The following is a 16,144-nucleotide window of genomic DNA, read 5'->3' as shown; positions in this document are numbered from 1 at the left end:
GTAGTTTCCAGGTACACAGACGTCTTGTGCCAATATCCTTTGAGGTGCACTCAACTATATTGCCCCATTTATAATGTTGTATTATGGATCTTCACGAGCACCAGGGCCAAAGTTCAATCTTACCTCTGTAACTCCCTAATGAGACTTCCTGAGTAACACAATGCAGAAGGCAATACGTGGCACGATGATTCATTCACATTTTGGAAAAAAAATACAAATTGAAGCAAACTTTCCTAGAAAGCCACAACTCCCACATTTCAGATAACGGCTCTTAAGCCTTCCACCGTTTAATGTATATTTCCATATATATTGATACTAAATTTTAGTTTTTTTCTTTTTTTTAATACTTTCTTTGTGTAACTCTATTAAGTCTGTTCATATTCAATATGACAGATTACGGTAATTACTCTGGTGGTACAACTTTTCTCCCTGGCTGAGATGTAAATCATTTTCTAATAAAAAAATAAATACAATGAAACCAATGATTAACAAAAAACAGTATGTCGTTTACTATCTTCCTTCTTTTCATTTTTTTAATGTCCTTCACAATAAACATGTGTAGCTTTGAGTTTTCATTAACATACTGTGAGAACTCATCTCTCATTGCATAATGTCATTATTTATCTTGTATACTGCAGAAGCCGAGTCATCAGACGACACACCGGTCTAGCACAGACCTCCCGTGGATTTTTCTTCATCGCAAGTTCCCAGGAAACCTTCATTGTCATTTTAATAGCCGCAGACCTGCAAACGCGTACAATATTGTTCACATTTTAACTCCCTCACTCCAAAAAATATATATTAATATCAAGCCCAACAAATATGAATAAGACAGTTTGTTGGCTTAGTTAAAAGATCCCAAAAAGTATTAGTAAAAAAAAATTGACCAATCGTCCCGATTTTTGATGATACATTTTTTTTTTTTACCTGAACTCATCAAGCTTTAGGCTGATCTGACATGGGAATATAACAATGTGACAACAGTCAATGTACACAGTATGAATTTTCGGCTATAATAATGCATATTGTGGAGTTAACGCTCTTTCGAAAGCTCTCGAAAGCTCTTCGCGTAAGGGACAAACCATTCTTCTCTATCATTTACTTTTTTTTTTAACGTTTCACTCAACATTACACTCTACTCGGTTATCATTGTAGAGTATGTATGTGCTTGTGTATCCGCTTTCACCCACCACGCCATCCAGTATCCCATGCAGTCAGGTCTCAGCTTGGTGTGTCAATATTTGATATAATTAAGGAGGAACATGCTGGCATTTGCAGAATTAGTAGCTTGTCATCCTCCTATTTGGTTTATAATTCTCATTGTTATTTTATATTTTACATTTTACAAGTTTAATATACAGAAAAAGAAAGATTCTCTCCCTTGTAGGGGGGTAATTTTTTTTATGGCAGTTTACTCCCTTTACTGCTGGTATTTTCAAGGCTCATGCAGGAGGTCACTAAATTTCTGAAGCATCTCTCCCCAGTCTTACTTGCCGCGTTCTGAACACGGCTGTGTGCTTCTCTCATGTCTTCCCCCTCCTAGGGCAGTGATTGTCTGACTCTGGTATGGGTGGACCCTCTTCATGAATACGGTTATGGGATTGGTAGACTTGTTTCGAGGCTTTGTCAGTGGACCAAAGTGTTGGGGTAACTGCCATGGGGATTGATTGGAGGGCTGCTTGTTGGATGTCAAATGTCCTTAAGCTGAATTTATCTAGGTAAAAAAAAGAGACATAATGCGTAACACTTATGTAGCGAAAAAGGATTGTGCATTTTGTAAACGTCTAGAATATTTTGGTACTGTGCCTCTCCCTTTTTTTTCTTTTTTTTAGAACATCAGTACAAATTTGGCACTGCCTGAAAATGAGCATGCTAACAAAGAGTATGACTACATACTTCCGTACACTTTAAAATAATCTCCACATTGTTCGCTTTACATAACCCCCACAGATGCTGGTGTATCTATTTACTATCATTTGTCAAAATTCGTGAAAATGGCTGCAAAATGACAATGAATTGCAAAAAAAAAAATCCAAGAATAATCATGTTGGTCCCAAAACGTATACTTAAAACCTATGAGACTTACTGGCCTTAGCGAGTCTAATATCAGGGATCGCTGCTCTATTTGCGTAGATCTGGTAATAATGTGGCGTGATATGATTGAACGACATAATAACCTCTGTCCTAGCACAGAACTTGTCTTACAACAATGAATGTTTTATCATCTTGACGATGGAAGACTCAGTCTTCGATACACTACCATGTTACGGACTTTAAAACAAGTCTTGGGTTAAAAGATAAAATATAATCAATAGAAAATAGATTTGATAAGGATATAATGAGGTCTAAAATAAATAGTTTTTCACCAACTATAATTCTATAGATTCTATTCTGCCATAGGATTTATTAGGTTGTATTAAAATAGCCCTGTTCTGTACATTTACTGAGCAAATCAGCCGAAGTAGGGATGAATGTAATAAAATAATATTTCACGAGGTTCCTTAATGAGTTTCTGGCTATAAGATACCTTTGTGGATATTCTAACAACCTATTGTCAGCATAAGTTATTACAGAGACATGTATACTAATACTTTGGAAACTCTACCAATGCGATCACTGCAGTATCGGTAAATTGGTAAAAGATAGACATTCGTAAGAAAATCTAATGTTAATGTTAAGGCTGAGGCTACATGGTCATTTGGCAAAAATGTGCTCACTGCCATTTTTTGAGGTCACATTGTAAGCCAAAACGTACTGGAATCGTGACAAGTACATTGAAAAAAAGCAATGGGCTAGTTGGATACTTAGTGTCTCACTTGTGAAGATCATCTACCTGGTACGACCCCTTTCACCAATATCACACAGCCAAAATCACCATGTTGCCCCAACCTAAAGCATAAAAGTGTACCTATAGTAGTTCAGAAATTCATTAATTAGAAATAAATTGGGGCTCCTGATTCTCCATTAACTAGGAGCCTAAGGCGTCAAGCAACACAAATATCGCACCAATAGAAGTCTTTAGGTTGTTTATATTTACTACAACCTCAAATTTTATTCCAAGGCATAGAGAGGTCTCGTAATCTTACACCTAGGCCTGTAACAATGAAAAGGGTTCATCTTCTACATCTAGAAGTCAGGTTTCACCATCACAGTTGGGGATTCTTTACTGTAAGGGCAGTAAGAATATATTTACGTGGTTATTTCATTGAATAAGTCCAAGAAATGTTCTGGATTCTTTTCTTGAAATCATATAATACAAATTTATGGGTACTAGATTTCTGAAATGGGATATTAATCCAGGGATTTATTTTGATTGCCATGTTTTGAGCTGAGAGGGATTTTTTTCTTAATATGGGATAATTAGCATTTGCTTCTTGAGGGTTTAGGTTTTTTTCATTGGATCGGCACATCCGAATTACAGGCTAGATTCAGTGAATCTAAGTTTTTTTTCAATTTCAACAATTATCTAGTGCAGGAGGCCTAAAGTTGGAAAATACACTTATTTAAGTACATAGAAGCTGCAGTTGTATTCAGGCCGTCATTAATTAAGTCATAAATCAATATTAAATAGCTGCACTAACATAAAAAGAGCGATGACGGAAAAGCCTAATGATTTAACTCGGGTAAACCTAACTATCATAAATGTTCGATAAAGATGTAACACTTAATTATAATTTAAAGGATTTAAACTCTGAAGACCCTGTATGGATGACAACCGAGCACACCCTCCAAAATGTAATAAAAGGAAGTATGTAAATATACTCCATTTTTATAGTTTGCAGCATAATCATAGTCAGGTCGTAAGGTAGATTCTAAGGTAATTAAAGTTCATTCCCTCAGAGTTTTCACCTCTGGACTTCCAAAATAAAATAAATGTTTTGACTCAGAGGAAGGCATGGGAGGGTTAACATAATTTGACTGTCATATGATCAGGTTGCTTCAGAATCTCAGTGTTGTACAAGTCCAGTGCATGATTGACCCGTATGATTTCACTATTGGTCAGCTTCAAGCGATGCTTCAGCATACAGGAAAAGAGGTCCAGCTGGGGTTTTCCTGGTCCAGATGGAGGAGCTAACCGGTTGATTCTTTCCCGGACGTCCAACATAAGCAACATAACAGAGGATGAAGAATAAAATTGGCCACCTTGGGAGTAAGACTGATTTACTTGTTGAACTGCACTACGCAAAAGATCTGGGTTAAATCTCAAGCTGAAACCATATAACTGGACCTCAGAAATCTTCACGTAAAACTGCCTCTTTGTAGGATCTGACAAGTCCACTGGGCCTTGTCCTGTATCGTTACGCATGAGAGAAGGTAGACGTGTACGACTGCGAAGGTAAATGTGTACAGTTTCAAAAAAGGTCTTCCAGCGGTTTCCCAAGAGAAGAGTCCAATTAAAACACTGACTGTTTTGAAGACGTGTCTTCTCCCACCTTGGATAACCATGTTCTCCAAAAGGCATACTCCAACCTTCAGAATGGCTGCCACTGAATGGGTTGACATACACAAAGAAACTTGGATCCAGAGTGGTGTTCCTGGCCTGACAGATACGCATAGACATTCCAATGACCATGTGGAGGAACTCTACTCGGTTTTTGTTGCTTTTTAAGGTGAGTGACATTCTTTTTCTCCAGCGTGGGTCGAAATATGTGTCTAATCGAATCTCGTTACTAATGAAGGTTGTGTGCACATGGAGACGGGAGTCCATCTTCTGCAATAGGTACCGGAGCTCTTGGTCTTGGAAGTCCAACTCTGTTTCAAGGCTTATGAATTGCTCACTTCTCTCAGAATCTACATTCTGTGCCTCACACCGGCCTCGATATAATTTGTAACCTTTATTACATGAGCCACATAGTGAGATGTTAGCCATGCTGCACATTGCACAACTTTGGTTTCCTCCTATAATACATGGAATAGGTCGCTGGCAAAGCATGCTTCCTCCATGGCAAACACAATTACGCTGACTTTCTAAGAAAGTGCCCCAGAAGCCATTTTCATTGCAGTAAAGGAGAGACTGCACTCGAGCCAACCATTGCTGAATAGATCTAAAACAAGAAAATACAACAGTCAGAAGCTGGAAAATAAAATGTGATTTTTAAAGAAGACCTTTGCCTATCTTTAATTTTACACAAAATGTCTACTCAACAATACCAAAATACTTATATTATCAAAAGAGGTTGCAAACTTTAACAAAGATTGCTGCTATAAATGTATAAAACTTAAAAATATACTTTTATTTCGAAAGATCTAACAATCTCTCTGTAAATAGACAGCCTTCTTAAATTGGTTGCAACATTTTTTAATTGTTTCAGTGTATCTAAAATAAAAAAATTCAACATCCTAAATTATCTTAATTAAAACATAATCATTAAATGGATTGTCAAGGCTTTGCGCTCAAGTCTGCAGTCACATTATGGGACTTTATGTGAGTGCAGACTTGTAAATCCTCACAGCGCACACTGTGTATACTGTCAGGATTCTCCAATGCCGACGACGTCGGAAGCAAGTGACCACAAGTATGAGAGTTGCATACTTCTGGACACATTCTGATGAGATGTTTCTGGACTCACTCAATTCACTTGTATTGAACAAGACTGCACAAGTCTAGTCGGAATGTGACCGAACTTATGCAAATCGCATACTTGTGGTCGTGCATCTGCCCGGAACCCAGAGAATACTGACAGCGCGCTATGTGCTGTTAGGATTCACAAGTCTGCAGTCACATGAAGTAGACTTGAACCACAAGCCGGGAAAACCCCATTAACAGAAACATTATTGAAGAAGCTGTCGGCACAAAAGGATCTAGGGATTCTTTCACACATCAATTTTTTTGGTATTGTGTTATTGTGCCATGTGTTATTTTTGTGGAAAGTTTACTGACCCATTACAATCCATCTGCTTTTTTACATTTCTTTTTTTTTTCCTGACCTAAGAGACATGTCCTTCTTTGACTTGGGTTGATCAATCTTGCCAAAGCAATTTAATGGCCTCATAAAAAAGTAGCACGTGAATGACGATATTTTACTGTTTAATTGGTAAGAGAAACTAAGACTTTTTTTTCTTTATATGACAAAAATGTATGAATTGTAAAAATTCCCACGCAGACCAAAAATGGAACATTATAAAAACATAGAACCGTTTTCATGTTTTATTAAATAAATTACGCTTGATACCATTCCTAACCTTTTAAAATTGCAAATTATATAACAATTTTGTGGTGGTGAAAGAACAGTCTTTCTGGATTGTTGGATACAGATTAAAAAAAATTCACCTTGTAAATATTTTGCAGTACATCGTATATACATAAACTAATACATACAGCGGGTGCAATAAGTATTGAACTTGTCACCAATTTTCTAAGTAAAAATATTTCTAAAGGTGCTATTAATATGAAATTCTCACCTGACAACCCATTCAATCCACACAGGAAAAGAAATCAAACCATAGATGTCCATAAATTAAGTTATGTGTAATAATGAGAAAGACACAGGGAAACAGTATTGAACTTATGAAGAAAGAGAGGTGCAAAATGCCATGGAAAGTCATGAAACCATCAGTAATTAGAATGCAATCTTGCCACTTAATGAAAAATAATATCAGCTGGTTCAACTGATGGTGTAGAAAAAAAGGGTTTCATTTCTAAGGAGCCATACAAGAAACATCTCATGATGGGTAAAACCAGTGAGCTGTCTCAAGACCTTCCCAACCTTATTGTTGCAAAGTATACTGATGGTATTGGTTACAGAAGAATTTCTAAACTACTGAAGGTGTCAGTGAGCAATATTGGGGCCATAATCCAGAAGGCAGACTGCACTACCAAATGGGATGCTTAAATATCGGTAAGTGCAAAACACATTTTCCATAAGACTAGTGATTTCTATCCTATACTCAAAAAGGCTAAATTCATATACAGTAGGGTTGGCTTTATAGGGTCATATAGGACCGTAATGCCTGGGCAGACCCAGGGTCTCCCGATCTAAGCTTGCAGCCTCATATGTGTCATATATAAAGTGGATACAAAATGTCTACACACCCCTGTTAAAATACTAGCTAATTTCCATGTGAAAAAATCATACCAAGAAGAATTGTTTGCAAAACCTTTCAATCTATGATGTCACCCATGTTATGTACAATTCACAAAATTGAAGTAAAAATTAAAATATTTTTCGGTTAAAAAAAAAATAAGGAACTATGTGACTGTATAAATATGCACACCTTAAAATTAATACTTTGTTGAATTATGTTTTAAATTTATCACATCATTCAGTCTTTTTTAGGTATTAGTCTGTCAGCATGGCACATCTAAAATAGAAAATCTTTGCCCACTTTTCCTGGCAGTAGCTCTCCAAGTCTGTCAAATTGCGAGGTCATCTCCTGTGTAAAGTGCCCCTTTTAAGTCAATCCACAGATTTTCAATTGGATTCAGGTCTGGCATTTGGCTAGACCATTCCAAAACTTTCATGTAATTCCAGTGAAGCCATTCTTTTGTTGATTTGGAGGTATGCTTAGCATCATTGTCATACTGAAAGGTGAAATTCCTCTACGTCTTCAGTTTTAATAAGATAGTTTGTTGGTTTTGTGGTAAAATTGATAGATATTTGGAACTGTTCATAATTCTCTCCACCTTGACTAAAGCCTTGGCTTCAGCTGCTGATAAACAGCCCCGAATCATAATGTAGCCTCCACTATGCTTTGCTGTGGGTATGGTGGATCTGGTGTTCTTATAGTTATAAGCAGTGCTGCCTTTGCATGAAACATACCTTTTGGAGTTATGGCCAAAAAGTTCAACCATGGTTTCATCAGACAATAACATGTTTTTACAAATGCCCTGATACAGGCTTTGGCAAAACATTGCTGGGTTTGAATGTTTTAATTTGTATTAAATGGTTTCTATCTTTTCTTCTTATGCCAGAGGTCAGACACATTAAAAAAAGTTGGACATTTTTGTCACAGACAGAACATTGTGCAGTTCAGTGTTAGGTGTCGAGTTCCTGCCTCTGAATCTCGAACCATTTCCGCTGCAGTCTCCCATTCTTCTCCAGCCGCAGTGGAGTCTGCTCAGCGGAGACATCGGTCCCAGCATCTAGCTCAGGCTGATACTGGATAACTGGTTACTACTGCCCTTGTAGCCAGCAATGTTCAGCAGCGAGCAGGTCTTTCTGGGACTAAGTCCTGCTTTTCCCTTGCTGAGCATGCCCACGGGATGACCTCCCATTGGAGGTCGGGGGCCACATGCTCAGGTCCTGTTGCGGCTCCTATTGGTCCATCTGGAAGGTCTTGTAGCACTGCCACTACAAAAGGTTCACATGGCTGCTCGGCCATGCGCTAGTGTACACTTGTAAACGTGTGTGTATTGACGTGTGAAAGTCGCTCATTAATTATCCCCTCCCTTGTGTATGACTGCTCGTGTAAGGTGGATGATTGCTATCTAGCACTCGACTTAGCTCTCAGCACGTAACACACAAAACAGCGTCAAATTGCTGTGACCGCCAGTGCGGCGCCATGCGCTTTCACAGCGCTTTCCTTACCCAAGCCTGGGTAGTTAGTGGCGTCCGCCAGAGCGGCACTGCATGCACTCCCGTGCATCTAAATTGTTATTTCGGTTATGCTGACACCCCAGTTGCGGTGTCGAGCGCAAGAGGTCTAGTTGTACTCTAATCCCGAGTCTAGGGGTAGAGTTCTGTGACTCATTGCTTGCGCTCTTTGTGCGGTACTGCGGCCCTGTGACGTAACAGGGTTCGCTTTCTTCATACTGGGTGAAGTTAACCCATGTGTGAATCCATATTGTACCGCCATATAGTCCGCCATTACTTAGCAGCAGGTTCCATCTCTGCACGGTGGACCCCTGGCTGCGAACGCACCTTACTCTATCTTTCTAATTATTTGTTGCGTTCCACTAGCCCTAACATTCAGTGAATGGTACTATAGGCATCTTAGTAGCTTCCAATTTTTTCTTGCGTTTTTATAAACTTTTGAGGGATGTGTAACCTTGTACTGACTGATAAGATTCAACAATGAGATTGCTTTCCTGCGTTGTAAGCAAATCATGGGTCTTACTGTAAAATGCAACTAAGAACATGTCATGAGAGTCCAACTAGAAGAGCTAAACTTTATTTGGGGATAATCAGAATCACTTTAAATTATGGCAGCTGTTTACTGACTTCTATTTATACTCCAGAATGATGTGGGTCAGTGTAATGTACAGTTGATATTTCCCTCTAATCTTCATTCCAGGTACACTAACAGTTTGGTGTTACATTGATTGGGTGTGGAACCAGGGGTACAGCCATTTTTCCAAAGTGTCCAATGAGCCGTTCTTCAACACAAAAATCCCAGGCCGTATGTTGCTCATGATACTGGAAGTAGCCTGCATGGCCTAATACATGTTACCATAGCCTGCAGGACATGTTTTTCAACACGACACCAGCCCACATGTGGTTTATGCAGATCCTAAACATTCCACCATGGTTTGCAGGATCTGCGAACTTGTCACCCATTGTGCACACCTGGGATGCCATTGGTCAGCAATTGTAAAGGTAGTTGCCAGAAGAGGATTTTGATGATTTGTTCAAGTGAATTCAGTGTCTGAGATCCTCAGACAACCATTAATAACCTCACTGATAGCAGGCAAGGAGTGTAAGTATTTCAGCATGTAGTGCCCATACTCCATACTGAAGAAATCGAGGTATTTAGAAAATTTTGTTTCCATGTTTTCATCATTATATGATTATCATATCTATCCATCCTGAGAATTCCATAATTCCACAACTTTTTCTTCTTGGTGTTGCAATTTCACTGTTGATGAGTATAAATATAAATATACACATGCAAACAAAATCTTATTCTATCAAGACATGTCTTCAATTCAACATCGGTTTTGCTCATTTCTGATCTCAGTGGTATTATGAGTCTCCTAAGAGGCCCTAAGAAGCAATGATATTTTCAATTCTAGTTGTTGGGCAAATGCTAAAACTTAGAGATCAAAGCAGAGCTGTATTGTTATTGATTTCTAAAAAGGAATACATGCTAAATGTACTGACAAGTAGAATTAAGGAAATTGTGATATTACAAGGAGATGACTTCAATTATTTTATTTAAAAAATGGATGTAGAAGAGGATTTGATTTATTTTCTTCTGTTAGTGTGAAATAAGCTTTCTGATAGTTCAGCTTTCTAATCCTCGGTTTTTGGCTTTCTTTTAATATAATAAGTTATTATAATGAGGCACATTCACATGCAGCCTGTCCTAATACAATTACACAAGTGAACAGGTCACCATCTCTCGCTAAATCACCCACATGAATAATTCTTTAACGAGGAAAGCTATGATTCCCCTTACATTCCCTGTTGGAACTTCCAATGTTATACAGAATTTGGTAAAATCTAGAGAGCCCAAAATGGTCATCAAAAAGAGTTTTAAGACTGGGTTCAGATGTCCATATATCATGGACCACAATTGTTCTGGTCCCTTGACCCATTTTTGTGGCCTTACAGTGAAGATAAAGTCTACTCACCCCTGATAAAAATGCCAGGTTAATGTCATGTAAAAAAAATCAAACAAAGAAGAATCATTTCAGATCTTTTTCCACCTTTAATGTCAACCATCAATTGGACAAATCCATTGAGTGACAAACTGAAATTATTTTATGGGGGAAAATATAAATAACAAAACTATACATAAGTGTTCACACCCTATTGCCATTGGGGACATGGTTGAGTTCAGAATTAGCCAATCACATCTAAACTCCTGTTAAATAGTAGTCAGCAAACAGCTGCCATAATTTAAAGTGATTCTGATTATCCCCAAATAAAGTTTAACTGTTCTAGTGACATTTTCTCAGTTGCACTTTGCAGCAAAAGCTAGGATTCGTTAACAGCTTACAACACAGCAAAGCAATCTCATGTTGAACGTTATCAGTCAGGAGAATGTTACAAAAATATTTAAAAGAAGTGTCTTAAATTTGGCAAAACAGAGACATTATCTAGAACTAGACATCCCTCAAACGCTTCTGAAAATACCAGAAGAAAATTGGAAGCTGCTAAGAGGCGTACAGCAGCATTCATTGAGCTTGACAAATTTGAAGCAAGTTCTGATTGTGTACTGCATGTTACAAAAATGTCCCACATTTTTTATGTGTCTGGCCCATGGGCTAAGATGAAAAGATGGAAATCTTTTCATACAAATTAAAATATTCGAACCCAGATATGTTTTGGCAAAACCTACATCAAGTCCACCAAAAGCATTTGGGAAAATGTATTGTTGTCTGATGAGACCATGGTTGAACATCTTTGGTTATAATTCCAAAAGGTATGTTTCATGCAAGGGCAAAAGTGCACAAAACCAAAATAACACCATACCCACAGCACAACATGGTGGAAGCAAAACTATGATTTGGGGCTGTTTATCAGCAGCTGGAACCGAGGTTTTAGTCAAGGTGGAAGCAATTATGACCAGTTCCAAATATCAGTCACTTTTGCTACAAAACCATCAGGGGTCTTATAAAAGCTGAAGACAAAGAGGAATTTTATATTTCAGTATGGCAATGATCCTAAGCATACCTCCAAATCAACAAAAAATGGCTTCACTGGAATAACATGAGAGTTTTGCAATGGTCCAGCCAAATTCCAGACCTAAATCCAATTGAAAATCTGTGGATTTACATAAAATGGGTGCTGTGCACACGAGGTAACATCTCAATTTGACAGACTTTGAGCGCTACTGCCAGGAAGAGTGGGCAAAGATTGGCTATTCTAGATTTACATTGCTGACAGACTCCTACCCAAAAAGACTGCTGTGATACATTCAAAGTGTACTTCAACAATGTATTAATTTTAAGGTGTGCATATTTATGTAGCCACATAGTTCCTTATTTTTCTTTCCATCCCCAAAAGATTTCAATTTTTATTTCAATTTTGTGAATTGGTGTGACATTAAAGGTGGAAAGAGTTTGTAGACGATTCTTCTTGGTATGAATTTTTCACATGGAAATATAACTAGCATTTTAACCTGGGTGTGTAGACTTTTTGTATCCACATTATGTGATTTTAAGCTTAGATCGGGAGACCCTTGGTCTGCCCAGGCATTGTGGTCCTTACAAAGACCATGAAATAAGACCCTATAAAGCCAACCTTACTGTATGTGAGTTTAGTCTTTCTGAATATAGCATAAACATCTTACAGAAAATGTGTTTTGCACTTACTATATAGGTATTACAGGTTTGTCTCCTTTTTGAAGCATCCCCTGTTTGATAGTGCAGTTTGTCCACTATCAGGCTCCTGTTCTCAAAGCGGCCAGAAATAGAGGATAAGGTCACCAGACCAGACCTTCTCTTGTTGAAGAACACTGCAAGAACCTTCCCATATTCCATTTTTCTAACTGCCCATTATTGACTGCAGTGGTCTCCTGCTCGGTAGTCGTGATCCTTGGCTTGCTATGCATTTTTTATAGAACTCTCCATACAGGCCACCTCTGACATTGATTTCAACTGCAGCCTTATCATCCAGGCATGATCATCATATGGCAATGTAGCTGCATAGCATCACAGCTCAATCTTTGGGGCACAGTGTCTGGGATTTATGGCCCATGCCATGAGTGTGCTGGCCTTGATACATCTGACATTACAAAGTGGATGCCCCATTTGCAATTATTTTTTATGAGCGGGTACCAAGACCCACTAATAACGACTGTCTCTCATTCTGGTGGTCCCAGGTCTTCTATATTTTACATGGGTGGACAGTCATTTGAATGGTGGTGAGATAAACAAATCAAATTGATGCAAATTGAATTTTTGGCACATTTTTACGACTTTGTTGAACCCGAGAGAATTTGAAAAATTTGAGATTCACGTTACAAGAATCTGATAAAAAAGCCATTCCATTTTACATATTTGCACCAGTCAGGATCACATGACCTTCGGCAGGCTTCTCCATATTGTCTTGTAGCTGTCACATCACATATTATAGTATAGTAATCAAGAGGAATTCTCACAGCCTGTATAAAAGCAGATGCAGGAAATGAAGCAGCTATTTTGTGGTTAATCAGGATAGTCAAAGGACGTCACAGCTTAGCCACAGAGATTTGGACAGAAAGCCATTAAACGCTAAAGGAACTATAGGGTTATTTTAAAATGTTGTCACCGAATTCAACTTTTTGCCGAAATAGTTTTGCCTTGATTAATTGTGGCAAAAGGTTAATGCTAAGTATTCTAAAACTAATGAATGATCGAATGTTGCTTCTCCCGATCACTGCATGTGATTGTCTGACCTGACTTCAGTTTATAAAGGAGGCATTTATGAAATGACTATTTACCTGTATTACAACAATGGAACGTCATTATAGTAGAAACCTTCATCATGAGAAATAATGAGCTTTATTTGGCATAGACAGAAACGTCTCTCCACATTGAGCGTTACTTTATGACAACGTCTATCCGATTGGAACCAAAGTCTGTGTTCTTCAATATGATAAGATTTTGTGCAGTAGTAGAACCCATTTACCTTTCTCTTGGTAGCTGGTGGTTGGGATTGTGTCGACAGCGTAAGCTAAGGCCAAATAATTTTCGTGCTGTATGCTGCATCTTTTGTCGTTGTATTTCCAGCGAGCCCTGTAGTAGTTTATACCGATTCTGCAATTCCCAATCATTTCCCCAATGCTGGTGAATGGCTCCAATGCTCAAAAAGTGACTGTTGGGTAAGCGTCTCATGAAGGATTTAAACTCATCTGCGAAGGCATAAAAGAAGATACCAATAATATCGTAAACCAAACAAAGAAAAAGAAACGAAGTACAAAGTAAAGCTGTGACTTATGGAGACACAAATGACTTTGGAGAGTGATGATGATGAGGTATGAAAACGGCTGGAGGAAAAAACAAGAAAAGATCTTTTATTGGCAATCATGCAATCAGCCAGTAAGGAACTATATAGTTTAACATTTATGGTGGAAAAAGCTCCTTGTTGGCACTAGGCATAAATCCCTCATTACCAGTATCAGTCGCGAGCACGGAGCTATGTGCCGCTGCAGACACAGTGGACCCTAAGGCTCTTCATATAATTCCTCTGCCTGGTGCTATATTACAGAAATATTCTCCCCTAGAAGTAATACTTCAAATGACATATCCAGAGGAACACTGAGCACTTGTTTTTTTCTACTCCGTGTAGAAGCTACCAGAAAAGTGACTTCTATATACAGGGTGGGCCATGTATATGGATACACCTAAATAAATGGGAGTGGTTGGTGATATCAACTTCATGTTTGTGGCACATTAGTATATGGGAGGGGGGAAACTTTTCAAGATGGGTGGTGACCATGGTGGCCATTTTGAAGGCGGACATTTTGGATCCAACTTTATAAATGGCCCACCCAGGTGTATCCATATAAATAGCCCACCATGTAGAATCGGAGGCGTACAAATAGCACAATCACATCTAAAGTCATTAGATTTTGCTTATAATGTAATGATTAAACTTATGTTTGCAGATCGACATACTACACTTTTTTTTTTTTATAAGTCCCATTTTTTAATTTTGCCAGAACTGTAGAAATAAAGACATGCACCACACATCCAAAAATTATGTGTTGATCTAATGTGGCTAGGCCAAAAATTTACAAAGCTGAGCATGAGGTTCTTAGTTCAAGATTCTGATCAAAATGTATTAAGCCCACTGCCACGTCACATTAAATCTGTCTGGGTCCCATGAGTGCTTGGAGGCACCAGTGGGTCGCAGTGAGGGTGGGCACACACGGCACTGCACCTTTTAGGCCATGGGCCCACTGAGAGGTTCATTCTGACATGATTTTGATCAGAATGTTAAACTAAGAACCTCATGTTCGTTTATTACATTTTTGCCTAGTGGCAATCAATATAGAAATTTTGGATGTGGGGTCCATGTCTTTTTTTCAACAGTTATGATTTTTTAAAATTTTGTTTTCATATACTTAAATTTATAAATTGGATCTAATCTATATTATCTTCTTTTCTCAGTAATGGAAAATTCAATTTTTTTCCTTAATACCACAAAATGAGACATTCCAATAAATAATATTTTTGACTTAGTCAAACTTTCTTTTTCAACTGTGTCTTTACGCCCTGGCAACCAAAGAGTACCCAGCTTTGATCTCAAAAGTAATATTTATATTAAAAAAAAGTAATACTAAGCACCTCGATTGGTTATTGTATTTTCACTTGGATTTTGTTACGTTTTTAGTGGATCGCTCCTTTCTTTTGTTTTCCCCAAGTTCAACTTTTCTTTTGTGCCTTTACAGTGTATTTTATAGATGTTCGTCTGTTTTTTTTCTATATTTCCCATCGTGGATGGAGTTTAGGCTTCCCAGCTATTTTTGCTTGATTCACTATTTTTCATTTTTTTAAAAGTAGCAGCATTTACTATAAACGTTCTCCAGTCTTCCCCCAGAATGTTTGCTTATTTTTGCCACATTTTGCACTATGAAGTTGAGACAGAAACAAAAGCACCATTTTTGACTTAGCTCAAAATGTATTCACCATTTTGAAGAATTTGGAGCAAAAAAATGTCAGCGAATACCATAAGACACAAAAAGGAAAAACACGAAAAAAAAAGCGTTAATGTTGATTCGGACCCCAAGTCTTCTTCATGTCCATAAATGCATGTGATTTTATGCATTACATTATTGTAGCTGCTTTTGCGGCTGCTGCCTGGCATTGGTTTCTGTAATATTGGTTTCAGTTTATATTCTTCTACTATCCCTAAGTTTCTTTCAGTGGCAGATTCACCTAGTTGTTTCTTGCTCTGTATGCAATTATGTAATTGCACATATTGACATCTGTCTGATGTTGAAGCATATCGCTTTTATGTATTTATGAAATCTCTTAAAGGAACCTCTGATCTCTCTAATTCATTGACGCTTTTTACTACTCATTTTTTATTCTTTCTTACTTCTTAGTGATGTATTGTATGTAATTATGTAATTTCTTATCACATCATCAGGGATCTTACATGTATCACCTTATATGTATCCGCACTCGCCGTTCTGTCCGATCCTTTCATCTGAACCCCACTATAGAATATCAAGAACCTCTTCTGTGTTGCTTGGAATATTATAGTATTATGTTCACAAATTTCACTCTCTAATCCAAACCTCTCCGACATATTAACTCCAAACATAATTT

General features: G+C 37.9%; 1 protein-coding gene across 2 annotated transcripts in view; it reads right to left on the bottom strand.

Moving 5' to 3' along the window:
* Positions 1–485: 485 nt before the first annotated feature.
* The window catches only part of BRINP1 (BMP/retinoic acid inducible neural specific 1), a 317,655-nt gene continuing 301,996 nt past the window's right edge, over positions 486–16,144 (bottom strand). For both annotated transcript variants that reach the window (XM_077283451.1, XM_077283452.1), the window contains 2 exons: positions 13,497–13,719; positions 486–5,045 (listed from right to left, as the gene is read on the bottom strand). In XM_077283451.1, coding sequence (XP_077139566.1) covers positions 3,905–5,045; positions 13,497–13,719 — 1,364 coding nt within the window. In that variant the 3' untranslated portion in view covers positions 486–3,904. The remainder of the gene's footprint in view (positions 5,046–13,496; positions 13,720–16,144) is intronic.

The sequence above is a fragment of the Ranitomeya variabilis genome, chromosome 2 (assembly GCF_051348905.1).
Source record: "Ranitomeya variabilis isolate aRanVar5 chromosome 2, aRanVar5.hap1, whole genome shotgun sequence".
Taxonomy (NCBI): Eukaryota; Metazoa; Chordata; class Amphibia; order Anura; family Dendrobatidae; genus Ranitomeya; species Ranitomeya variabilis.
This window is presented reverse-complemented; position numbering and strand designations above follow the sequence as displayed.